This window comes from Globicephala melas, chromosome 1 (assembly GCF_963455315.2).
Source record: "Globicephala melas chromosome 1, mGloMel1.2, whole genome shotgun sequence".
NCBI classification, from domain to species: domain Eukaryota; kingdom Metazoa; phylum Chordata; class Mammalia; order Artiodactyla; family Delphinidae; genus Globicephala; species Globicephala melas.
In genome coordinates, this window is record NC_083314.1 from 142,094,727 (window position 1) to 142,120,313 (window position 25,587).

At 50.5% G+C, this 25,587-nt stretch overlaps 1 protein-coding gene and 1 non-coding gene across 7 annotated transcripts in view; one reads left to right on the forward strand and one right to left on the reverse strand.

Moving 5' to 3' along the window:
• The window catches only part of DHCR24 (24-dehydrocholesterol reductase), a 35,282-nt gene extending 11,704 nt beyond the window's left edge, over positions 1-23,578 (forward strand). The window contains exons 3-9 of one of the 6 annotated variants that reach the window (XM_060305100.1): positions 2,646-2,754; positions 3,450-3,580; positions 5,468-5,731; positions 10,422-10,565; positions 19,111-19,308; positions 19,439-19,617; positions 20,678-23,578. In XM_060305100.1, the coding sequence (XP_060161083.1) occupies positions 2,646-2,754; positions 3,450-3,580; positions 5,468-5,731; positions 10,422-10,565; positions 19,111-19,308; positions 19,439-19,617; positions 20,678-20,831 (1,179 nt within the window). In that variant the 3' untranslated portion in view covers positions 20,832-23,578. The remainder of the gene's footprint in view (positions 1-2,645; positions 2,755-3,449; positions 3,581-5,467; positions 5,732-10,421; positions 10,566-19,110; positions 19,309-19,438; positions 19,618-20,677) is intronic. The other 5 variants (XM_060305109.1, XM_060305105.1, XM_030870261.2 and 2 more) reach the window with 5 other exon arrangements.
• On the reverse strand, positions 2,009-2,135 carry LOC115860543 (small nucleolar RNA SNORA8). The gene has a single exon (XR_004042484.1). It is a non-coding gene; the product is annotated as a small nucleolar RNA SNORA8 (small nucleolar RNA).
• Positions 23,579-25,587: the final 2,009 nt, after the last annotated feature.

Here is a 25,587-nt window from a genome sequence, read left to right on the forward strand (position 1 = left end):
TGGTGCACGGGCTTAGTTGCTCTGTGGCATGTGGGATCTTCCCGGACCAGGGCGTGAACCTGTGTCCCTTGTGTTGCCAGGCAGATTCTCAACCACTGCACCACCAGGGAAGCCCTCCAGTGTCTTCTTGCTTGCGTTATTTCTAACAAGAAATCTCTCATCCTTATCTTTATTCCTCTGTATGTAACTTATCTTTTTCCTCTGGCTGCTTTTAAGATTTTATCTTTATAACTAGTTTTGAGCAATTATTACAATGTTATGTGGTATAGTTTTCTTCATAATTCTTGTGCTCGGGAGTCATATAATTTTTCATCAGATTTGAAATTTTGGGGGTCATTATTTCTTCAAATATTTTTCTTTCCCTTCCTCTCTCTCCTTTGAGGACTGCTGTTACACATATGTTGGGCCACTTGAGGTAGTTCCACAGCTCAGCTCACTGATATGCTGTTCATTAAAGGTTTTTTCCTCTGTGTGTTTCATCTTGGATAGTTTCTATTGCTGTGTATTTAAATTCATCACTCTTCTTCTGCAGTGTCTAATTTGCTGTCGGTTCCAACCAGTGTATTTTTCATCTCTAACATTGTGGTTTTCATTTCTAGAAGTTTGCTTTGGATCCTTTTACTGCCTTTTAAATGTCTGTACTTAACGTTCTGAACATAGGGAATACAGTATCAATAATTATTTTAATATCCTTGTTTGCTGATTTTAATATCTGTGTCAATTCTGGGTCTGTTTTATCAAAACACATTGATTGATTATTCTCCTCATTATGGGTTGAATCTTCCCGCCTCTTTACATGCCTGGTGAACTTTGATTGGATCCCAGGCATCATGAAGTTTACCTTGTGTGGGGCGCTGGATATTTTTGTACCCCTGTAGACCTTAGTAGACCTGTAAGACTTTCGTTCTAAGATAGAGCCGAGTTAGTGAGAAACAGTTTGATCCTGTTTGGTGTTGATTTTTCAGGTGGGGCTGGAGCAGCATGTAATCTAGGGGCAATCATTCCCCGCTGCTCAGGCAAGAATATTCTGAGTACTCTACCCAGTGCCCTGGGAGTCATGAAGTTTTCCAGTCTGGCTTGTGGGAACAGATACTATTTCCTGCCCTGTGTGAGCCCCTGGCACTGTTACCTGCCAGGCTCTTCCCCTGGCGTCAGCCTCTGGTAATTTCGTCCTGTGTACGTACCAATCAGTCCTCAGTTGAATACTCAACGGGCACTCTTCGCAGTACTTCAGAGTTTTCTCTCTGCAGTTCTCTCCTCTCCAGTACTCTGTCCTGCAGACTCTGTTCACCTTGGTCTTCTAGGGCTCTCGACTCAGAGTGCACTGGGCTCTCCCTTCCTGCACCGCCTAACTCCAGGCAGTTAGCTGGGGCATTCATAGAGCTCACCCTGTTTGTTTCCTGTCAGCAATCATTAACTTCCCTGCCTGATGTTTACTGTGTTGAAAACTCCTGTTTCATATATTTTGTCCTTTTTTTCTCCAGGCAGCAGGTTAAACTGGTTCTTTTCGCTCCATCTTGACTGAAAGCAGAAGTCCTCCTGATGGCATATTCGTGTGTCCATTAAAAATCATGTTTTTTTTTTAAGCGCAAACGTTTTTTGTTTATTTTTTTATTATGTGTAACATAGGCAAAATTATTTAAGTCAATAAATTTTTAAGGATTTCCTTCTACTGCCGGTCACCTCAGTTCCTCCAATATTTGGGTCATAATCTTCAAGATAGCCCTTTCAAAAAGAATTTTTGCTCAATACACAGTTGTCTTGTCAGTCAGTCCGCAATTCTTTTAGTTGGGCTTCTTTGATCTACAGTGGAATATGGACACACTACAAAATTCCCCACCTGTAATCTTCGGGATCCAATTTCCCCAAGCAGTTTACTTTAGGACCGTGTTTAGGGTCAGAGGGGATGAATCTTCGTGGTTCTGGATTTTACACACCCTAGAAAAAGAGAAGCATTAGTTCCTGTTGAAGATTATGTCAAATTGAACAGTTTGAGAAACTATAGGAATACTGTATCGGTAGAAATACCAGGTCTAACATGCACAAAGCCAAGAAAACCAATGATGTCAGATACTGAATTAATATTGCCCTGTCCTTTGAACAAAAATCATGTTTTCCAGGAGCATTTAATGACAAGGGATCATGTCACAGTATAGCATTAAATTTTTTTTAAAAAGTCTGTGTTATGTGTGTTTGCATTGGTGTGTGTGTGTGTGTGTGTGTGTGTGTGTTGTATTAAAACATAAAAATAGTAATATAGATATGCATGGGAAAAGACAAAAAGGAGATATACTCCAGTATTAACATTGATAACTTCGAAGAACTAGGATTAATGATTTTTGTCTTCTTCGTATATGCTGTTTCTTCCAAATAAATGAGTATTTCTTCTTCTAGAAGAAAAATAAACTAAGTATTAAATATAAAGGTATTTGAAAGAACAAGATTAAACACTATCTAACCCAGCACCAGAAACCCCATTCACTGTAACTAAAGGTGGTGGAATGCTCTGGAAAGAGGCTCTAAAGCCCATATAGGAATCCCCATGTTGATTGTTTGGGAAGGTCTGGGATAACACCTTCTGCAGACAGAAGCCCCCATTAGGCCTGGCAGCCTCCTTGTGACCCAGGGTCTCTCTTCTGTGTCAGCAGATTGTCCGCGTGGAGCCCTTGGTGACCATGGGTCAGGTGACTGCCCTGCTGACCTCCATTGGCTGGACTCTGCCTGTGCTGCCCGAGTTGGATGACCTCACAGTGGGTGAGAACTCAGACAGTCCTAGCGTCAGAGCTGAGGAACCTCGGCCCACCTTCCATCAGGTCCAGGAGTCACCACTGTCCCATCTGTGACAGATGTCACCCTGTCTGCTCGTCCAGCACCAAAGACAGGGCACTCACTGCCTGTCAGTCCATGTCTGAACAGCTTATGTTATCAGAATGCACTTTTCAATCGCTGTTTGGAACCTGCTTCCCTGTGACTTGCATCCATTGCTCCCTTTCTGCCCCATGGAACACACAGAATAAGTCGTCTCTCCTTCTATAGGATTCAAGGTCCCAGAGCCTTTCTTCTCCAGGGGAAACGCCTTCAGGTCCTTTAACTGTTCCCAAGGGACACGGCTTCCCCCACCCAACCAACCCTCCTTTCATCAGTGTCCCTGTTGAAATGAATGCACAGGTTTCTAGGTTGTGTCTGGCCAGAGGTGATGGCGTGAGCGCCCTTGACGGGGTCTCCCACCCATCTTCCACCTCTAAGCAAGCCCTCATGCCCACATCTTAGGCCCTCCTTCTCTCTCCTGCCCTCTACATCCATAGAGATGGGAAATCTCCCCTAAGATCTGCCAGCCCTGTCATGCCTCCTTCATGCTCTGAGTTTCCCCAGCTCCAGCAAGGTGTCCTTTTCCCAGCTCTCCCCGACCCCCTTCCAGCTCTGCCTGGCTAATGCACATGTCTCTGCAGGGGGATTGATCATGGGCACAGGCATCGAGTCTTCATCCCACAAGTATGGCCTGTTCCAGCACATCTGCACTGCCTATGAGCTGGTCCTGGCCGATGGCAGCTTTGTGCGATGCACACCGGTGAGTTCAGAGGTAGGGGATGCCCCCACCAGCCTGCTCTGGGCATTAAGGACCCCTGGGAGGTGGCTCCCCTGGGGGTGCTTCGTTTCAAATACACCTGTCCAGTCTGGGTCTGTATCCATAATAATAACAGAGATTTATGTAGCCCCTGATATGTGTTCAGATACTGTTGTAAATGCCTCATGTATATTAAGGCATTTAATTGTTAAACAACTTTATGAGGTGGGTACTATTATTAGACACATTTTACAGATAGTAAACTAAAGCACAGAGAGGTGAATAAACTTGCCCAAGATCACACAGCTAGTAAATCCCACACGGCTGGGATTCAAACCCAGCTTATCAGGCTCCCAAGTCAATGCCCTTAGCAATTCATGTCACCATACTGTCTTGAAGTCAGGCCCAAGCATCAACATTCTATGCCAGTGGTGAGGTGTAACCAACAGTAATAAGAGGGGCTGTTTTGGAGAAATAAAAGGCAATTCCACGGCCCAAAGTAGGATGCAAACAGTTACGGAGCAGGACAGATTGAAACTTTAAATAAACTCGGATCTCACTGAGCATATCTAAGGAGCCCCTGGGAGGGGAGGAACAGAGTGATCCTTTAGAAGTGAATGTTTCTGAGAGCCACCAGAGTTGTTGGCCTCACAGAGTCCAGGGCAGGACTCCAGGCTTGAGAGCTCTGGTCTGGACGAGATAGACCTCTTTCAGGATTCACACCAGTTCAGCTCGTTTCCCGAAACGCTCGCTGGGCCCTGCCTTCTAACCTGTTTATTATGAGCAGAGAAAGGAGACAGGCATTCATGAATTACTTCCCTTCTCTGAGGTCCCGTTTCCTAATCTGGCAAATGCGTTGTCAGGAGGAGAACGTAGATGCCGTATGTTAAGCTCCTAGCACAGAGCCGGGTGTGCGGCAGACACCTGCTTATTACTGCTATGAGCTGACAGTGTGATCAGGCGGTGGCCCAGATGGGCATCGGGTGGCCCATGTCTGCTGTTGCAGAGACTTCTGCCAGCCTGCTGCAGAGCTCCCCTGCTCCAGCATGGCCCTCACCCCACCACCTCGCTGCACCCACCACACCAGCGCCAAGGGCGTTCAGCGTGAGCAGAGACCACACAGGACTGTCCTCTCCATAAAGCCTGGACAAGGCTAGACTTCTTCACAAGGAGCTTTATTAGAATCAAAGAAGCTGCCTTAGAACAGCCAGATGAAAAGTTGTTTGTCTCCAAGACAAATACCAAAACAAGAAAATCATGAGGTTAGAAGGAGGATCGCTGGATCAGGTGTCAGGCGGCCTTGCCTGAGCCCGACATTGCTGCACTGAATTGGGGGGAAGCCTTGGGTGAGCCATTGTCACCTCTTGGAGCCTCCCTCTCCTTACCCATTCAAGCAGGAACGTTAATGCTCTCCCTGGACTGTGGTTGGGGAGGGGCGGATTCACAGCTAATGGAATGGAAAAGGCTTTGTAAGTTTCAGTAATGGCCCATTTTAATGCCCCCTGGCTACCTTGACCCTCATTAAGGGTTCATCTCTCTCTAGCCTGGCCTGGGACCCCTGGCCCTTGGTCCCTCATTTTAGGACTCTGGGCAGAGCTGGTCCTGGCCTCTTCCTGGGTAGCCTGTGGTCCAGGGGCTGTGCCCAGGTGGACGAGAGAGGAGGCACTCTCCCTGAGCATCCCTGATACAGAGGACAGTGTAAGGTCAAATGTCATGCTGAAGCTGCAGGGGGAGGACTGAGGCCCAGAAAGTGCAGTTGCGAGGTCCTTGTTCAGGTTGACACAGATAGTGCCAGGACAGGGATTTAGCGCAGGCCCCGGGTCCTCTGCGCCCCGCTGATGACTCGCTGCAGCGCGGGGTTTGGGGGTCAAACATTCAGCATGTGTCCACTCCGCCTCACAGTCGGAAAACTCGGACCTGTTCTACGCTGTGCCCTGGTCCTGCGGGACCCTGGGCTTCCTGGTGGCCGCCGAAATCCGCATCATCCCCGCCAAGAAGTACGTCAAGCTGCGGTTTGAGCCGGTGTGCGGCCTGGAGGCCATCTGTGACAGGTTCACCCGTGAGTCCCAGCGGCAGGAGAACCACTTCGTGGAAGGGCTGCTCTACTCCCTGGAGGAAGCTGTAATCATGACGGGTGTCATGACGGATGAGGCCGAGCCTGGCAAGGTAGGCCCGGAGGAGGAGGGCCTGGATGGGCTGGGATAGAGCCTGATTCCCCACCCTAACCCTGGCAGCCACGCTCTTTGAGGCTGCGACCTGGGTCAGCCCACCTGGGCTGGATCTGTAGTCCGCCATCTTAGGCTGTGACCAAAGTATCCATTTACTCTGCCCCTACCATCTGCCAGGTAACGTGTGTGTCTCTTGATAGGCGTAATCTTTGATCCTCACAGTAACCCCATTTTATAGATGAAGAAACCAAGGCTCCAAGAGGCCATGTAAACTTCCACAAGACGACAAAGCCAAGATTTGAGTGATTGATTTGATGCCTCAGGTTCACACCCCTTCAGCGTACACTGTGTAATGTTTAATAGCCGTTCTTTCTCCATTGAGAAAGGATTTGTGCTTATTATGAGAGGCTGGGAAAGTGTACCAAAGTAAAAGGAAAGAAGAGACTCCACCTATAAATATGACCCAATCCGGCTCTTGCTAATGTGTTTGATAGATTTATTTCCTCTCCTTTCGATGCACAGATGTTTTTAAAGCTTTTACAAAAGTAGTACAACAATGTTGAAATATATAAAGAAAAAGTTAAAGTGCATCTCTTCACCCAAGCATGCTCCCAGGGTAACCACTTGTAACACTGCACTCTTCAAGGCCTGTGCGTGTGCATGCGCGTGTACGCGTGTGTACATGCCCGTGCCCTCGTTTTATCCCGTGCTTTCTGTTGTTGCCTGTAATTAGCCTAACTCATTGCTTCTCGATGAGCATTTATTTTGCTTAAAATGTTTTGCTCTTACAAATAATATTGCATTGAAGAGTCTCTCGCATCTATCCTTGGCCTCTTGTACATGCATTTCTGTAGGATTGAGTCCAAAAAAAGGAATGCCTGACCCAGGGGTTTGAATATATTAAATATTGATAGACATGACCAGTGACCCGCCAGAAATGTGTGCTTCTGTCCACTTCCAGCGACGCAGTGGTGTGTGAGAATACCTTTCCCCCACGTTCTTGCCAGTGCTGGATAGCATCACTCTTTCATTTTTGCCAATCTGATAGGGTTAAAAATAGTAGCTCGTCTTATTTTGCAGTTCTCAGGTACTTTCAAGGTTACCATCTCTTTGCACAGTGTTTCGGTTTGTTTGTCTTCAGCTGTGATCACCAGTTCAAATTTGTAGTTTCTGGTTTAGTGCGATAAGCATTTCTACATATCGTTACATTACCTTCATGTTTAATGACTGCAGAAACATTGCAGTGAGCAAATGCCCTATCCTCTACTAAACCACTGCCCCATAGTTGGAAATTAAAGTGGTACCCTGGTTTTCATTATTTTAATTAATGTAGCAGTGGACATCTTTTGTCTATAATTTGAATAATACCTTCAAGTAGAATTAGTACAACAAAGGATAGGCACTTTTAAGGCTCTTGATCTATCCCTATATACTTAAAGCATTTTAAAATCCAAAAGGACTCAAAAATCATCTGATACAATTCCCTCTCCAAATAAGGAACGGAGGCCCAGAAGGGGAAAGAGGCTCCTCTGAAGACCCACGGCAAGCATGGGGCAGATTGAAGTTCGGGTCTCTGACTCCTGGTTGGGTGTTTATTTCCCGCCATACCAGCTTCTAGAATTTGTCATCATCTGCAGACTTTGATCGAGCACCATTCTTTATGGGACACTAGTGAGCACTGGAGGATGGAGATCCTGGAGAAGGAGTGGGGCTTCAGACACTGAGCCCAAATGTTCTGGTGTCCCCGGGCCCTGGCTCTGCCTGAGCTCAGGTCGGGCCAAAGGCCAGGCAGTGTGTCACTCTGAACCTAGTCACCCGGCAAGGAGGCCTCGTCCAGAGGTTTTCCACCTCGTCTGAGATGTTCCTCTGGAGGCTGCCAGTGGTGATAAGCTAAGGGCCGGGACCAAGGGGTATCACCACCCGCTTTGTACTGAAAGTCATCTCTTTGATGTATTAGGTATCACCTAAGGTTGCAGTTGGGCAAAAGGGATTGTACAGCTTTTAAATCGTTTGAACACTCTGACCAGTTCCCTTATTTCCCAGGAAGACCAAGGTTTTCCCCAGAGGCTTGCCTGGTATCGGTGGCAGAGGGGCCGGGCCTCGGGCCATAGACTTTTGCAAAGTGTTCCCACGATGCCGGATGAGAACGGGGCCTGGGGCCGGGGGAGAGTGATGGGTGCCAGAGGCATGTGCGTGTTTCATCTGAAGAGCATTTCTCCCAAACATGCCTGTTCGGCAGGCTGCTCGGGCGTTTGTCCCTGCGTGCCCAGGCACTGTCCGCCCTGGGGGAAGGGAGCCACCCCCGTTTTACAGGGGAGCCCAGAGATAGGAAGTGGCTTGTTATCTAAGTGCCTGGGCTGGAACTGGAACTCCTGCCGCCTCTTGGCTGCCACGGCCGCCGTGTGCCCCAGGAGAGACGTACCATCCAGGTTCTTTATCATGTCCCGGGCTTCTCTGGCACAAAGAGTTACCGATGAGTCCATGAACACCAGGAGTGCAGGTACCCCCGAGTCTCGGGTTCATCACGCAGCTGGTGCCTCTGCCGGTGTGTGACCAGGTCCACCTGGGGTTAGATCAAGCTGCTCTGTTCCTGTTGGATCTGACTCCCCTTTGCATTCGCAGGTGGAGGCCAGCCTGTGGTGACTTCTGCCCTGCCCCGCACTTTCCACGCTCTAACTGACTTGGACAGGCAGGCTCTTTAGCCCGGTTCCTGGTACTTTGTGGCCTGGTTTCCCCACTGCAGAGTGGCCTAGCAGCAGAGTGGCCTGCACACAGCAGTGACCCCCCGATGGGCTGCAAGTGTTGGCTGCCAGAGGTGGAGGGCAGAGGTTGCCTGGCTCCAGGGTGGAGGGAGCTGCTGAGGGGCTGGGTGCAGTGAGAGGGCCGGGAACTGAATACTGTGCCCCTGCTGTGGGCAGGCCCTGTGCTCGGCTCTTCCTGCCTTATCTCTTGTAGTCTCTCTAACCATTTTGCCTGTACTGAAAATGAGGCTCAGAGAGGCTAAATAACCTGCCAGGGTCAGCCTAGTGCATTATAAGTGGAGACAGCAGATCAGTAAACAGTAGGCACACGGCAGTCCCATTTATATAAATCTGTGTGTGTGTGAAAATAAAACCTAATGAATACACATCGGTTTTTAGTAGTTCCCTCTGGAGGGTGAGGCTGCAGGGGCATCTCTCAGGTTACACATTACTGCAGTGTCTGAAGTTTTCACAAGGAGCGTACGTTGCTTTTAGAATCAGGAAAAAAATTAATAGTTTTTTTTTTTTTTTTTTTATAATGCCCACCATTCAAGGTTCTCTGCCGTCCGCCTTGGCCTTCTTTTGCAACATGGAATGTGCTTGAGTCCTTGCCCCTTGCCAGCCTTGTGACCTCGGGTAGTCCCTTCAACCTTGATGATTCTTTCTCCTGGTTAGTGAAGCAGGGACAGCCCTGCTGTGCAAGGTCGTGGAGGAGATAAAGAAGGAATGTATGCAAAGTCATGGAGGGGACAAAGAGTGGATACTCGGGTGCTGGTCCTGCCTCCCTGGAGTGTGGGCGCTTAGCCCGTGCTGCGATTATTCTCCAGCCACCCTGGGCTTGCTTACTTCTTGCCTCTGCTCCTGTCTTTCCCTCCCTGATGGTCCCCTGGCAACATTCTACCTCTCCTACGCGGCCTCCACTCTCTGCTTCCTCCTGTCCCTTTGCTGGGTGTGATCTCACCTGCCCCATAAAACTCGGGTGCCTCTCCCACCCTAAGAGAAGCTGGTATGACATGGGCCCGAGCGTCTGCAGTGTGTGTGTATGTAATTTCTAATAGTCACAGAGATCTCCCACAAAGTATTTATTTTTATTGCCATTTTACACATGAAGAAACGAGCTCAGAGTGTCCTGCGCCAGGTCACACAGCTAGTGGGTGACAGCCAGGGTCTGGCCTCAGCCGCCCAACCTGAAGCCCATGACCCTTCCGGGTTGCTGCCCTGCCTGTCTCAAAAGCATCGGCCCACAGTTCCTTTCATGGGTGAGGAAGCTGAGGCTCAGAGAAGCTAAGTCATCCCAGGGCACACAGTAGATAGAGTCCTGAACCATTTAGGGCTGAAGAAAACACCAGCTAAATATATGATTTAGGCTTGGAGACCACGGGGCCCAGTGCCAGGGAAGACGGTAGCTTTACTGTGAGCTTCCTCCGTTGATGGTGGCTGCGTGGGGGGGAGCGCTGTGGCCAGAGGATGTGGAGCTTGGTCCAGGGCAGCAGGGAGAGCAATGTGGTCAGTTAGTGCTGTCGGCTGTGGGACCCAGTGGGGAGGATGACCCACGCGCCGTGTTCGTGCCGACGCTGGCCTCGTGGGAGGGAGGTGGGGAGGAACACGCCTGTATGGAGCGCTGCACTGTGGCCGACGGCGAGAGACGTCGGCACTTCAGTTCTCTCACCGAGGAGGAGTAGCAGGCTGAGCTCTCGAGCCTGTCAGGAGTTCGCTGTTGGGCCCAGGGCTCACCACTTAACCTCTGTGAGCTTCTGCTCTCTCTGCTAGAGAATGCCGGCTCTGCTTAGTAACCTCGCCTGGCTTTCAAGAGCCTCCAAGGCAATACTAGACATGAAAGAGCTCTGGAGAGGCCAGGAGTGCTGAACAGAAGCCTGGTATCACTGTTACGCCCCGATGGCTTTGGGGCTTGCCTGTGGCCTGACACAGTGCCCTCTGTCATTGCAGCTGAATAGCATTGGCAACTACTACAAGCCCTGGTTCTTCAAGCACGTGGAGAACTACCTGAAGACAAAGCGCGAGGGCCTGGAGTACATCCCCTTGAGACACTACTACCACCGCCACACGCGCAGCATCTTCTGGGAGCTCCAGGTGAGGCTAGGATTTCCTGGTAGTCCTGGCTCCTGGCCAGGCTGGCAACCAGGATGGTTTCCCCTCCCTTGGGGGAAAAGAGTGGCTTTGTCCTAGGGACCAGAACAGCCTCTTACCCAGCAGCACAGTGCTTCCTTCTTCAGGAGCGGCCCCCTTGCCTTAAAGCAGCGGGCTCTCCCCACACACCTGCCTGTGCCAGAAGGTGGGGCGCGGGGCCCCGTGCTTTGGGGAGCACAGACCTGTTCTGTCCTTGAGGAGCTGTAGCCCAGCCGAGCAGACAGACTGCGGCCTGAGAAGAGGAAGTGGCTGGTCCTGCCCAGGGCTGGAGGTAGCTGTCAAGCGTGGCCTTGACGTGTGAGCAGGAATTTGCTGTTGTGTGATGAGCGATGGGGAACAGTGACATTTTAAATAAGTGGCCAGGGAAGGCCTCTCAGGAGATGCCTTGTGAGCGGGACCTGAACATAGGGAGGACACGCCAGGCAGAGGAGGAGCCAGAGCACAGGTCCTCAGATGGGCTGAGTGGGTAGCTTTTTATTTCTTTTTTTTAATTGAAGTGAAAACATAAAATCAAACATTTTAACGCGTACAGTTCAGTGGTATTTTGGTACATTCATGATGTTGTGTGTCCACTATATCTAGTTTCAAAATATTTTCATCGCCCTAAGAGGAAATCCTGCACCCGTTAAGCAGTTACTCCCCATTCCCTTTCCCCAGACTCTGGCAACCATCAGTCTTGCATTCTGTCTCTGTGGATTTACCTATTCTAGACATTTTATTTAAATGGAATCATACACCATGTGGCCTTTTGTGCCCGGCTTCTTTCACTAAGCCTGTTTTCAAGGTTCATCCACGCTGGAGCATGTATCAGCACATCATTCCTTTTCGTGGCTGAATAATTCTCCATCGTGTGGCTGGACCACAGTTTGTTTTTCCACTCACCTGCTGGTGGACGTTTGAGTTGTTTCCACCTGTCGGCATTGTGAACGGTGCTGCTGCAAACATTCACGTACAAGAATTTGTTTGGGTACTAGTTTTCAGTTTTGGAGGATACACGCCTAGGAGTGGAACTGCTGGGTCGTGTGATGATTCCGTGTGTAACCTATTGAGGAACCGCCAGACGTTTTCCATGGTGGCTGAGCCATTTTATATTCTCAACAGCAGCATGTGTAGGTTCCAGTTTCTCTACATTCTCGCCAGCACTTGTTGTTTTCTGGTTTTTTGCGATAGCTATCCTAGTGGGTAAGAAGTGGAATCGCACTGTGATTTTGATTTGCATTTTCCTAATGACTAGCGATGTTCAGTATCCTTCCATGTGCCTGTTGGCCATTTGGATAGTTCTTGGAGAAGTGTCTGTTCAGATCCTTTGCCCAATTTTAATTGAGTTATTGATCTTTGTTGTTGAGTTGTAAGAGTTCTATATATATTCTAGATATAGACCCTTATCAAATACATGATTTGCAAATATTTCCTCTCAATCTGTAGGTTGTCTTTCACTTCCTTGATAGTGTCTTTTTTTTTTTTTTAGATTTTTTTTGATGTGGACCATTCTTAAAGTCTTTATTGAATTTGTTACAGTATTGCTTCTGTTTCGGTTGTTTGGCCGTGAGGCATGTGGGATCTTACTCCCCGACCAGGGATGGAACCCGCACCCCCTGTATTGGAAGGCGAAGTCTTAACCATTGGACCGCCAGAGAGGTCCCGATAATGTCTTTTGATTCACAAAAGTTTTTGGTTTTGTTGAAGTCCAGCTGACCTATTTTTTCTTTAGTTACTCGTGCTTTTAGTGTCGTATCTAAGAATCCATTGCTAAATCCCAAAGTCACGAAGATTTCTTCCTGCCTTATCTTCTAAAAGCTTTATGGTTTTAGCTCTTATATGTAGGTTCTTGATCCATTAAAGTTAAGTTTTGTATATGGTGTGAGGTGGGGGTCCAGCTCCATTCTTTTGCATCACAGCAAGGTGCAGGTTGTCACAGCAAGGCTGCGTGTTTCTGAAGACAGCAAGAAGGCCCTTGAGCTAGACCTATGGTGGAGAATGCTGTCAGAGAGCAGCCATGGCCTAGATCATGTGGGTCCTTGTAGGTCGGGGAGGACTTTATGTTTTACCTTGTGTGGTAAGGAAGCCAGTGGAGGACTTGGTGCAGAAAAGTGACGTGACCTGATGTTTGTTTTAAAAGGATAATTTTGACAGCTAGGTGGAGAGTGGATGGGGTGGAGGTGGCAGGAGTGGGAGAGCGGAAGAAAGAAGATTGTGTCGTCCGGGGTGGTAGCGGTGGAGGAGGAAAGGGGTCTCAGATCTGGGAGGTGCTGTGAAGGTTGAACCAACCAACGGGATTTCCCACAGATTGCCCTTGGGTGTGATTCCAAGGTTAGGGACCCAAGCAACTGGGTGACCCCAGGTGCCATTGACTGCTATGGACAACATGGGGGAGGGGTCTGGGAAGGAAAATCAGAAGTTTGGCTTGGGACATGTCAGCGTGAGATGCTTTTCAGACATCCAGGTGGGACGTTGAGTGGGCAGCTGGCACATATGTCAGATCTTCAGGGCAGAGGTCGAAGAAATCCATATCACTGTGGGTATCATCAGCAGAGAAATGTTAATTAACACCGTGAGACTAGATGAGTGAGGGAGGTTAGAGAAGAGAAGTCCCAGAGCCAAGCCCTGCAAGTTGAGGGAGGAGGAAGCAGCCAGGAGAGGAGAAGACGCCGTCAGCCCGAGGGGAGGAGAAACCCAGGAGGACTGGCATCCCGGAAGCTACCTGAGGACAGCGTGTCAAGAAGGAAGATGAACAGCTGTGTCAAATGCCCCTGCGTGAGATGACGACAAAGCATCGACCCCTGGTCTTAGTCGTGAGAAGATCACTCATGACCTTGAGCCATGGGGCTGAAAGCCTGACGTGGGTTCGAGAGAAAACAGAGACAGGGAAGTGGAGACAGTGAAAATGGAAATCTGAGAAGGCTCAGTATAAGGGAAAGCAGCAAAGTAGGGTGGGAGCCAGAGGGGGATGCAGGATCGAGAGGAAATATTTTGTGTGACTGTTTTATTTTTGATTTTGATTTTTTTTTTTGGCTGCGCCGCACGGCACATGGGATCTTGGTTCCCCAACCAGGGATCAAACCCGTGCCCCCTGCAGTGGAAGTGCAGAGTGTTAACCACTGGACCGCCAGGGAAGTCCATGTGTGACTTTCAAGAAGGGAGAGGTTACTGCATGTTGACGTGCTGGCAGTGCAGGGGAGAGGGTGTGCTCACAGGGTGAACCTTGAGGATGGATGGATCCTGTGCTCAGGTGGAGAGGTTGCCTTTAGGTGAGAGCACGGAGATTCACCCACTGGACAGGAGGGAGGAAGTGTTAATGGAACAGTTGATACAAACAGGAGGACCATTTGGTGGTGGGAGGGTGTGGGAGTTCTTCTGTTTTCTCAGTGAGATAGGAAGCAAGGATTTTAGCTGAGATGAGGGGTGAGGGGTTGTTGAAGGACTGAGGAGAGAGGAGATGGGAAATTTGTCCCTTGGAGAGTGGGAATGAATTAACTGGGGAAATGTCATAGGATTGCTGGGCAGCACTGGGCCTGCCAAAGATTCATGACGAGTTTACAGTGAGACCAGCCCTGGTGGTTGTGGATTTTCACACGTTCAGCTCTGTGGACGGGGTACAGCATAGGGAGAAAGTTAGATTTAACCACGGTTGAGGTTTTGCAAATGAGTATGACAAGTGGGGCAGGGTTGGAAAAGCCAGGACATGATCGGGATGAAATCCGAGCCAGCTGAGGCAGGGCAGTGAGGATGTGCGGGGCTGAAGGGACTGATACGGTGGCCTGGGTGCCCCTTGGGGTGAAGAATTGACGTCAGAGCACTGGAGGGCATGGGCGGCAGGAAGGAGAGTTAGTGGTGGCCAGAGGGCGAACGCTTGGAGTTGAAACTATGGAGATGCCAAATGAAGAATGTTGCCTACCATCCAGTTCTGCAGGAATGAAGTCATTAGGCCTTGCCGCCAACACCCCCTGAAAGGAATTCAGGGCAAAGGTCAGTAATGAGGCACTCTGTGCTATGGGAAAACTGGCAGATAAAGACAGCCTTCAGATAGGTAGATATTTTGAGGAGAAAATTTTATGAACCCAAATTCTTGGATCTTCCCATACTTAGAAAAGTACCAAAACCATTAAGAAGACGGCTGTTCCTCATAACTAGCAACAACCTTCGACCGAGACCAGTGCCTGATTACATGTACGCTTCCCCCAAATCACATACATACTGCTCTGGCCTTTACCTCTTCGGAACGGTTTCTCAGAGCTGTTGGAGAGCGGGTCTCCCAGGCTATAGTCGGTGAGACACTGAATAAACTCAGCTCACAGCTCTGACGTGCTTTTTCTTTTTCCAAGTCAGCAGAGGCAATGAATATAGACAATAGGACAACATCGAGAGGTCAGCAAACTTTCTTAAAGGGCCAAACAGCAAAAGCTTTAGGTTCTGCGAGTCATACGTCCTGTCACAGCTGCTCAGCGCTGCCCTTGTAGCGCAGAAGCAGCCACAGGCAGTGCACAAACAAACGTGCATGGCTGTGCTCCAGTGATACTATGTATAAACACAGGCAGGGGCCAGATTTGGCCAGCAGGCTGGATCCGCTTGCAGACCGACTCCCACGGGCTGTAGTTCGTCATCCCCTGCTCTGGAGTGTGACATGAGAGTCAGGGCAGAGGCCAGGTGGAAGGTAAGATCGCTGGAGGACAGAGAGGAGGCTGGGGCGTGGGAAAGATCATAGAGGTGGATATTAAATCACATCAGTGATAAGATGAGTGTTGAAGAAGGTGGTAGTGATCTGGGAACGAGGGAGATGATGGGGGTGGAGATGATGGGCAGGTGGCTGCAAAGCTGCTGAGGGTTTTCAGGGAATGGGAGGGGCAGAGACCTAGAAGCAGTAATGAGGAGCCAACCTCCCCTCCGTCTACCCCAGATGGTCATGGAGAGAAAATGATACCGCCTCGGAGGGCTGCAGGGGCCAGCCAGGTTCCAGCTAAGAGCAAGGAGAGGACACGACACGGTCGAGAGAAGAGCTTGAGGATGGAGGGGAGTTGCTGCTGTTTAGACCATGAGAGAGCACAGGGGAGGGGTTTGGAAGATGGGGGGACAGCGGCCAGTAGGGTCAGGTTAAAAGACATTGCATCGCTGTAGCACATCAAGGGTGCTAGTGGGAGGCACCCAAAAGTCCACCGTGACTGAGATAAATAGGGATGTCAGACATGAAGGAATTACACCTGGTGGTCTCCTAGGAGGAGGTGTCAGGTCACTTCTAATCGTGGGCTAGGTCTCTCAGGCAGGATGTGACGGGGCAGTGGTAAGGGATGGAGGAGTGGGCAGCAGAGGCTTCATCAAGGCCTGGGGAGCCCTGGGCTTCCCCCATCCCTGTTAGTCCTCCTTTGAGCAGTGTCCAGGCCCAGAACGTTTGGTGGAAAGTTTTGCCAAAGGCAGAAGACCCCCGAGTCCCTCTTTATCCCTGCCAGGAGCAGTGTTAAGGATGTGGGAGGTGTGGTTTTGTCAAGAGCAGGGATATTTAAGACAGGAAAGGAAAGAGGAGCCAGCAATTAACATGAATCACTCCTTACATGTTAGTTCTTAGGCCAGACACTTTACATGCATTCTCTCCGTCTTCCTAACAGCCCTGTGAGGGTAGGTCCTAGTGCTGTTTCCACTTAACAGATGAAGAAACTGGTTTCGGTTATCCAGAGTAACACAACTCAGTAAGAGATAAGAGTGTATTGGTTATCTATTGCTGCATAATGAATTAACCCCAAATTGTGAGGATTAAAACAACTGCCCAGTTTCGAGGCTCAGGGATTGGAGAGCGACGATGTGGGTGTTTCTGGCTCAGGGCTGCAGTCAAGGTGTCGGCAGGGCTGGTGTGCTGGAGGCTCTAGTGGGGCTGGAGAATCTGCTTCCTGGAAGGGTCCCTCACGTGGCTGTTGACAAGAGGCCTCCGTTCCTTGCCACCTGGGCTGCTCAAGTGTCCTCACAGCAGGGCAGCTGGCTTCCCCCAGAGCAGGTGATCCAAGAGGGAGACCAAGGAGGGGTCCTCAGTGCTTTCCATGATGCAGTCTTGTCACCTCACCACTCCCACCATACTCTCTTATTAGAGCGAGTCACCAAGTCTGGCCCACACCCAAGGAGGGGGGAATTAAGCTCCACCTCTTGAAGAAAGGAGTAGCAGAGAACTCCTGGATGGGTTTTAAAACCACAGAGCTAGGTTTCAAAATGAGGTCTGTCTTCTATTTCTGTGCTGTTAAACTCTAGCCTGTACTGCCTGAAGTTAAAGGAAGAATCTGGAAGGATGGGTGTTTTACTACCAAGATGTGCGCACAGGAAGTTTGTTCAGGAGAACTCTGGCGATCCTCAACTGCGAGAGGAAAGGGAAGCAGGGCCGGGCAGAGGGAAAAGCGGAGGTGTCAGGCAGCCACAACAAAGACCTCAGCCAACCCACAGGGAGCTCTGGGGCTGGATGGCCCTCCAGGGCTGTCCCACCTTGAGGCCAGGGGGCTAGGACTTTGCAGCCCCACCCCGTGAAGGGTGACCTTGGAGATATTGCATGTTGGGTTCCAGACCACTGCAGTAAAGCAAATATCACAATAAAGTGAGTTACACGAATTTTTTGGTTTCCCAGTGCATATATATATATATATTTTTTTTAATTTAATATCTTTATTAGACTATAATTGCTTTACAGTGTTGTCCCACCGCATATAAATGTTATGTTTACACTATAGTGTGGTCTATTAAGTGGGTACTAGCATTATGTCTAAAAAAAAAAGGGCATACCTTAATTTAAAAATACTTTATTGCTAAAAAATGCTAACCATTATCTGAGCCGTCAGCAAGTCAGAGTAGTGACATCAAAGATCACTGATCACAGATCAGAAGTGCAATAAAACGAGGTCTGTCTGTACAGTGTCAGGCATCCAGGACAAAGAATGCAGTAGCGCTCTGTGTGCTGACACCCAGGATACAGTGATACGCAGGAGGCTAGTAGACGCTGCCATTTGCGACTTGTGTTTTTCTTAAGCCCACGGACTTGTCTGTGCATCGAATGTCTCTAGAAGGGTACACAAATAATTCCTAAGAATGGTTGCCTTTGTGGAGGGGAAAGAGATTGGGATGGAGGAGGAATGATGAGTGGTCAGGGCTGTGAGGGAAATGGGATCAGGGCTTAGCCTTTGAGGGGGGATTTCTGCTATGGGCCTGTGTGGCTTTTCCAAGGACAACCAAGGGAACAATAAAAGCCACGCTATTTCCTGAGCTCCTGTTGTGAGCCAGGAACTGGTGTAGGAGCCGGAATCTAACAGAGAAGAGAGCAGACAGGCCCCTCCCTCCCTCATGGGAGTGGGCTGGTGATCAGAGGAGATGATTCCAGGGGAGGGGAGGGGAGAGGAAGAGTCATGCAGCCTCTGAAGCTTAGCATGGGGGCTTCTTTGGGCAGCCCCCACTGACCCTAGTCTGACGTGGACCCTTTTATGAGCTGCCTCTGCATCTCTCTGTTGCAGCTCTTCACACCTGAGGTCAGGGACCACGTCTCAGTGATCTGGGTATCCCCAGCACCCAGCACAGAACCTGGCACCTGAGCACACAGGCACCTCGTCATTGTCTAACGAATGAAGGAATGTCCTTGGCTTCGAGGGCCCAGGAGCTATGAGGATGGGGTGTCAGGTGCACGCTGGCAGCCCTCGGGAAGACGGCAGACTGGGGGCAGGGAGGACGATCGTGAATGGGGGGCTCCTCCCTTGTGGAGGTTTGAGGAGTGGAAGAGTAAGGACAGCCCTGCTCAGGGGGGTTTCCCAAGAGGCCAGCTTGGGGGAGGCAGGCGGGGTCGCACTGTGCAGGGCCACAGGAACAAGAGAAAGTGGCTAGCTCTGCCTAGGATTGAAGGTAGCTTGGCCTTGACAGGTGAGCAAGAATTTGCTGTTTGTGTGTGTGGAGGGGTGGGAAGCAGTGACATTTTAATAGGGGCGTCAGAGAAGGCCTCTCAGGATATGCTGTAAAGCGAAGGGCTCATCGTTGAACCTGAGCGAGACCTTCCCCACCTCGGTGGGAGCCGTCTCTGGCGGTGTGACCTTAGGGAAATTGCTTAAGCTCTCTGAGTATCCATCCCTCTTGCCATTCAACGGCATTCTCAAACATTTATGGAGTGCCTGCACTGTGCCGGCCACACTGACCTCAGCAACTAGAACAGCAACGATAGCTTCGTTGTCATTTTGCTTCAGGCAATGGGCTGAGTGCCTTCCATTTGGTATCTTACCATTCATTCTCACAAGCCCCATTTTGCAGATCAGGAAACTGAGCTCAGGGAGGTTAAGTCCCCAGCCCAAGATCAACATCATAGCTGATAAATGCCGGAGCTGGGAATCAAACCCAGATCCGGCTGGGTACCACCACGCCCCCCCAGATAGGAGTGGACCCGTCACATTTCTGTCCAGTACCAGAGGAGGACCCAGCCCCTGGCACGTGGGGACACTGGGCCCTGCTGAGTTCCTTCTCTCCATCCCCAACCCTTGTCTTTTAGGACATCATCCCCTTTGGCAACAACCCCGTCTTCCGCTACCTCTTTGGTTGGATGGTGCCTCCCAAGATCTCCCTCCTGAAGCTGACCCAGGGCGAGACGCTGCGCAAGCTGTACGAGCAGCACCACGTGGTGCAGGACATGCTGGTGCCCATGAAATGCCTGCCGCAGGCCCTGCACACCTTCCACAGCGACATCCACGTGAGCCGGGCCGGGAGCTCAGCGGGGACGCGGGGTGAGGGTGGCGTGTGAGCAGCAGAGAGAGGGGAGTGCTGCAGAGCCTGCCTCCTGGGGGAGGAAAAGCACCAACACGCCCTCCCTGGCCCCCCAGGTCTACCCCATCTGGCTGTGCCCATTCATCCTGCCCAGCCAGCCGGGCCTGGTGCACCCCAAGGGAAACGAGGCCGAGCTCTACGTCGACATTGGTGCCTACGGGGAGCCGCGCGTGAAGCACTTTGAAGCCCGGTCCTGCATGAGGCAGTTGGAGAAGTTCGTCCGAAGTGTGCACGGGTGAGCGAGTGCCCAGAGTGTGGCCGTCAGCCACAGAGCACTGATGGGGGTGCTTTAGACGTGTCCAGGGGCTCCCACTCCAGGTTGGAGGCCAAAGCTGAGGAGCGGGGGGGACTCAGGACCACGAAAGCCACACAGAGGCCTGGACAGAGCATTGCTCAGAAACGTCCTGGAACAAACTGTGGACGTGCAAAATCCATGTGGACGAATCTCAAAATAATTATGCTGACGGAAAGAAGCCAGGAAAAAAGAGTACTGTATGATTCTATTTAGATATATATTTTTTATTTGTATAAAATTCTGGGAAATGCAGATGAACCCATGGTGACAGAAGGCAGTTCTGCCTGGCATTGTGGAGGGTGACGGACAGACAACACAGGGGAATTCGGGGCATGAAGAAAGTTTGGGGGTGATGGATATGGCCGTTACCTGGACTGAGGTGACAGTTTCAAGGTTACAGACAGACGTCAAACTTATCAAGCAGTACATTTCTTGTTTTTTAATTTATTAAAAAAATTTTTTTGCTTATTTTATTTATTTATGTTATTGAAGCATAGTTGCTATACAATATTATGTTACAGGTGTACAATTTAGTGATTCACAATTTTTAAAGGTCATACTCTATTTATAGTTATGATAAAATATTGGCTATATTCCCTGTGTTGTGCCATATATCCTTGTAGCTTCAAGTTGTACACTTTCCTTATGTGCAGTTTACTGACCGTCAAAAAAGAGAGAGAAAGCAGCCTGGTGAGCATATCGGGGAGACGGGCATGCAGTGCCCTGCATTCTTCTCCTGACTCTGCCTCCACTGCCACTTAAAGCCCTGAGCCCAGACTCCCCGTCTGTAAAATGGGGATAAGAATTCCTGCACCAGCCCCAACCACTAGCTCATTAGGGGGATTAAACAAGAGAAATCCTCCAAAAGCGCGTCCTGCCCTGCAGAGCAGGCGGTGCGTGAGGGGCGCATTAGGGATGGCTGGGGTTCTTTGCTCCCCTTTCCCCTCCCTACCCCTCTGACCCCCGTCCCCGAGTCCTCACCCTTGTGTCTGCGCTGCAGGTTCCAGATGCTGTATGCCGACTGCTACATGGACCGGGAGGAGTTCTGGGAGATGTTTGACGGCTCCCTGTACCATAGGCTGCGGAAACAGCTCGGCTGCCAGGACGCCTTCCCGGAGGTCTATGACAAGATCTGCAAGGCTGCCAGGCACTGAGCCGGAGCCCACCCGGAAGGAGGCGGACGCGAGGGCGGACCCTGTCCCCAGGGCCAGAAGGCATCTATCTTCCCTCCACTCAAGCTTGGCTGCTCTGCCAGATCCACACTTTCAGAAAGAAACCCCCCCAGAAACCCCACCCAGGCAGCCCCGACACTTGCTCCCAGCCTCCAGGGGCAGCCAAGCAGAGTGGCCAGGACGTGAGATTTGGAGTCAGACAGACCCGAGTCTAGTTCCCAGTTCTGCCACTCATGAGCTGTGTGACTCTGAGTGAGTCACTCAGCCACTCTGAGCCCTGTTCCTCACCTGTTGAAAGGGGGTAATGCCGTCTTCCTGCTACTGTCATCTAAGTCAAGCGCCTGTCGCAGCAGAGGTGCCGGAGAAGCGGCAGCTGCTGTTAGCACGGCTTCCCACTCAGCGTCACGTCGGACTAAGTGCTTTGGATTCAGTGGTTGAGTCCGGGAAGGCTCCATGTTAGGTCACCTGGGCTCGGGTTTGGCTGAAGGGGGTGCCCTCGAGTTGCGCTGCCATCACTTGTCAGCTGCAAGACCTCCTCGCGGAGGGAAGGAAGGAAGGTTCCTCTCCATCCCTGGGGTCTTGGGAGGGCAACAGATGGGGCGGGCGGGCCCAAGATGTGCTGTGCCAAAGCCAGGTCTGATTCCAAAGTTCTCCCTGCCGTGCTCGGTGGCGCCTTGCCCCTTCCTCCTTCACGCTCAGGCTTGCAGGCCCACTGCAGCCGTTGCCCAAGTCCACTCAGAGGGGACTGTGTCCTTGGAGAAGACACTTCAGGGTTGAATCCTGGCCAGGCCCAGGCCTGGGACACCTGCCCAGGCTGGGTGAGCGGTCTCTGCTCTGAATTGAATCCAGAGGACGTGGGCTCATTCTTGCCTGTCCACCCTCCATGGCTCTTGTTCCCAGAACCCGCTTTGCCATGGTGGGGCTGTGTCCTCTGCTCTGCAGTAGGGGTGGGAGTTGGGGGGGGGGTGGGACCGCGCCAAGCAGGAAAATGGAGCCCGCCGTCACTCGGCTTCGTGGGGTTCCTCACTGCGGGGCTGAAAGAAAACAGCATCAACTTGATTTCTCCAACCACTCATCTCCCCCTTTTTTTCTTTCTCCCCCGACCCCCAACTGTAGTTAATTTTAGTGCCTTACAAATCCTAAGCTCAGAGAAAAGTTAGCTCCATTTCCGTTCCAGAGGGAAGGAAACCTTCCCAGGTCCCTGCCCGCCTAGTAGAGCTTGGTTGTTTGTGCAGCTCTGTCTTAAGAACTGCCCAGCCTCCGCTGAAAACCCAGAATCTGAGAGGGAATTGTGTAAGGGAAGCTGGAATTAAGTGAACTGTGCCAGGCAGTGACATTTTGGGAGAGAGAGAGGGAGAGAGACCACTGCACCAGGAGCCAGGAGGCCTGGGTTTCATTCCTTGCTGTGTTCCTCACGAGCTCTGCACCTGTGGGCAAGTCATTTGTCCCTCTGAGCTGTAGTTTCCTCATCTGTCACATCAGCGCACACAAGACCACCTGAGGCCCTTCTGCTGTAGGAGCGCAGAGCTGTCTTAAACACCACGACTGCAGACCCCATGAAAAGCCTCTTGTGTGGATAGTCAGAGGAAAAACAAATGATCCAAGTGGACGCTTGGGGGTTGTCTCCCCTTTAAGGTCCTTTCTTCAGCCCAAGGCCCGCTCTCATCTTTTCAGAAAGGCGCAGCCATGGCCTGCACGGAAGTGTCAGTCTTGTCACCACAGGTTGCCAGGATCCTCCCAGAGCCGTGCTTTGGCTGCCGAGGCTCGCTCATCCTGCCTGGGCTTGGCACGCTGTAGCGTCTCGGCGCGGTCCTGGGAGTTCTGGGCGCGTTCAGGACACTCAGATGGCAGAGGAACCACTCTTCCCCATTTGGCCTCTGGAGGGGGCGTAAGAAAAAAATAAGAAACCTCATTTTCTCGCTTGTATGCAAAGCACGTGAATACTGGCATTAGCTCTCCTAGTGGGCCCGTGGGCTTCCCGCTCGGCGCTAAACTGATGATCCTACTTACTGTAGAGGAATGGCGAGCCCGAGCTAGGTTAGCCCCACAGATAAGGTCCCATCCTTTCACCAGTGGGGCCTCCGTCCCTGGGCCCCTGGGAGTGTGGCCAGAGATGCCAGCAGCTTCTGTTATCCTCAGTCCTACAAAGCAAAATCCTGCCCTTCGCAGACCTCACTCAGAACCTGGGGCTCAGAAGGGAGGGAGGGTCTGGGGATCACACCAGCCTCAGGTTAGTGTTTCGCTTCAGTGATATCTTGCCTAGAAAGGGGCAGTCTTCCAAGCATGTTGAGCTGAGTGACCAGCTCGCTCTTGTAGCCAGTCTCGTCACTACCCATCCAGATGGTGGTTTCAGGTGGAATTAAACTTGGCACGTGGCGGGAGTGGGGCAGCGTGTGTGGAAAGTATAAGAAGAGGCCTCTCCCTTCCGGAACGCTGAGTTTCTCTGCATGAAGGTTTTCTGTAAAATCCGGATTCTAGCCAGTTTCTTTGGCTGGAAGGATGCATAATCTAATTAGCTGTTACTGAGAGGGAAGGGGTGGGGATGGGGGTGGCAGTGAATGCTGTGTGATTTTTAGTTTTTTCCTTAATCGTGGGGACCACGGAAAAAGGCCTGGGTCCCCCCCACCCCCCAGCAGGCTCTGCAGCTGCAGGCGCTGTGCCTACTGTCTGAACACTTCATGTCCCTATGGCTGTGTGGCCCCCGCTTCTGTAAGAATAAAAGTGTGATCTGGAAAGTAGCCTTTGTCATTTCTTGCTCTGGGGACCCCGACGTAGAGGCACTCCTGGCTCAAGTGCAGGCTCCAATTTCCCTCTGAACCTGCGAGGGCTAGAAGATGGCGTGGGGGAAGGGACAGGTGTGTTAGGGCAGAGGGACCAGGGTGATTTTCTTAACTGTTTTTGAATTTCCGTCACCGTCACAATGATCTGGCGTAGATGTTGATAATATTCCCCTATCTGCAGGGTGGAGAACAGAGTACAAGGAGAAACTTGGAAGCTAGGAGACCAGTGAGCAGAGTTCAGGTGAGGTGGGGCTCGGATCGAGGTGGGGCTGTGCTTTTTAAGGCACCAGACATGACAGAAGCTCTGGGCCGCAGTCCTGGCTTTGTCACTTGGATGACCTAAGTTTGGCAAATCAATTAATCCTATTGAGACTCTTTCCTCATTTACACACTGGTAGAGACCACCAACTGTCCACTAAAACCCCTTCCTCCCTTTGAGCACACCACTGGACTACATTTCCCAGCCTCCCTCGCTCTCAGATGGGCGGGCCCTTGGGTTAGAGTCGCTCTAGGAGACTGTGAGCAGAAGTGGTAAAGCCCTGTGTGAGGTTCTCCTGGCTCTTCTGTTATTTGGACGCAGATGACAACCAGGCCATAGGTGGTAGCAGAGTCACAAGGGGAAGGAGCTAGGTGCCTGGATCACTGTATGGAGAACTGCCCACCAACCTGAACTTAGGCCTGGTCTGGGAACTGGAAATAAACTTTCACTGTAGTTGAGTCACTGCATATTCAGGACTAATTGTTAGAGCAATTTAGCTCACCCTAATTGTTACAGGTCGTCAGGCTTAAATGAACAGAGACACACGGGTTGAGTTTAGTGCAATAAAGTTTTATGCAAATGCATAGATATTCATGATGGACATTTTCCTAAAATATATGTGATGTCAGGGTCCCATCCTAAAGTTGTTTGAGAGGAACCCCTTAGGAAATTCTTTTTCCAATTGTTCAGTTTCACAAATCAGGATTTGTAAATTCTCCTTAAAGGAGGAGAAACCTTTAATGTCCTTAAAACAGATTTTGTAGTTGAAACCTGAAATATCACCTTACATTTGAATAGCATGCGACATACAATATCTTCTTTAATCCTCACAGTCCTGTAACAAAAGCAGGTCAGTTTTTATCCCCATTTTACAGATGAGGAAAGCGAAGCTCAGGAAAGGTCAAGTGATTTGCTTGGAGGCCACACTGAGGCCATTAACGAGTTAAACAAGGATGCAGACTCATTAGTCTTAAAACATCAAAATGCTTCAAGAGCCTCACCCCGAGCTAGTTAAGACCGTAGTTCCAGGTCTAGAAACAGTGAAATGAGACCCTTGGCTGAGCCCCACACATAGTGGGGAGTCAGGAATCTCTTCGTGAACTCAGCTCAGAAAGGAAGCCACTAGGGATCAGCAGAGGGTCCTGCTTTGACCCAAAGTAGTTCCTTCTGCAAGGGAACCGTCTTGCCCCACCAGACCCTGTGGGCACTGTGGGCAGTGTCCAGACACCAACATTCATGCCAGAGTTGCAACAGTTGGTTCTCCAAACTTGGCTTATATGAGAAAAATCACACACGCATGCACACACACACACGTACACACACTACACAAGTTAAATGTAGATGTGTTTCAAAAACATGTTTTCTAGCTATGTCCTGGTGTTAAGATGGCCTACAGGTTTCATCCTGTAGGACCGCTGCAGTCATTGCAGGTTGTGAAAGATGGGGAGGCTTTGTTGATTTCTAGGAGGTGGTATTTTGATGCTATGGACTGTTTGTGACCTGAAATTCATATGTTGACAGTGTTATGGAATTGGGAGGTGGGCCTTTTGGGAGGTAATTAGGCCATGAGGGTAATTACCCTCATGATAGGAGTGGTGTCCTAAGAAGAGAAATGAAACAGCTAGCCCTCTTTGTGAGGATACAAGATGCCCATCTGCAGACCAGGAAGAGGGCTCTCATCAGATCTTCCAGCACCTTG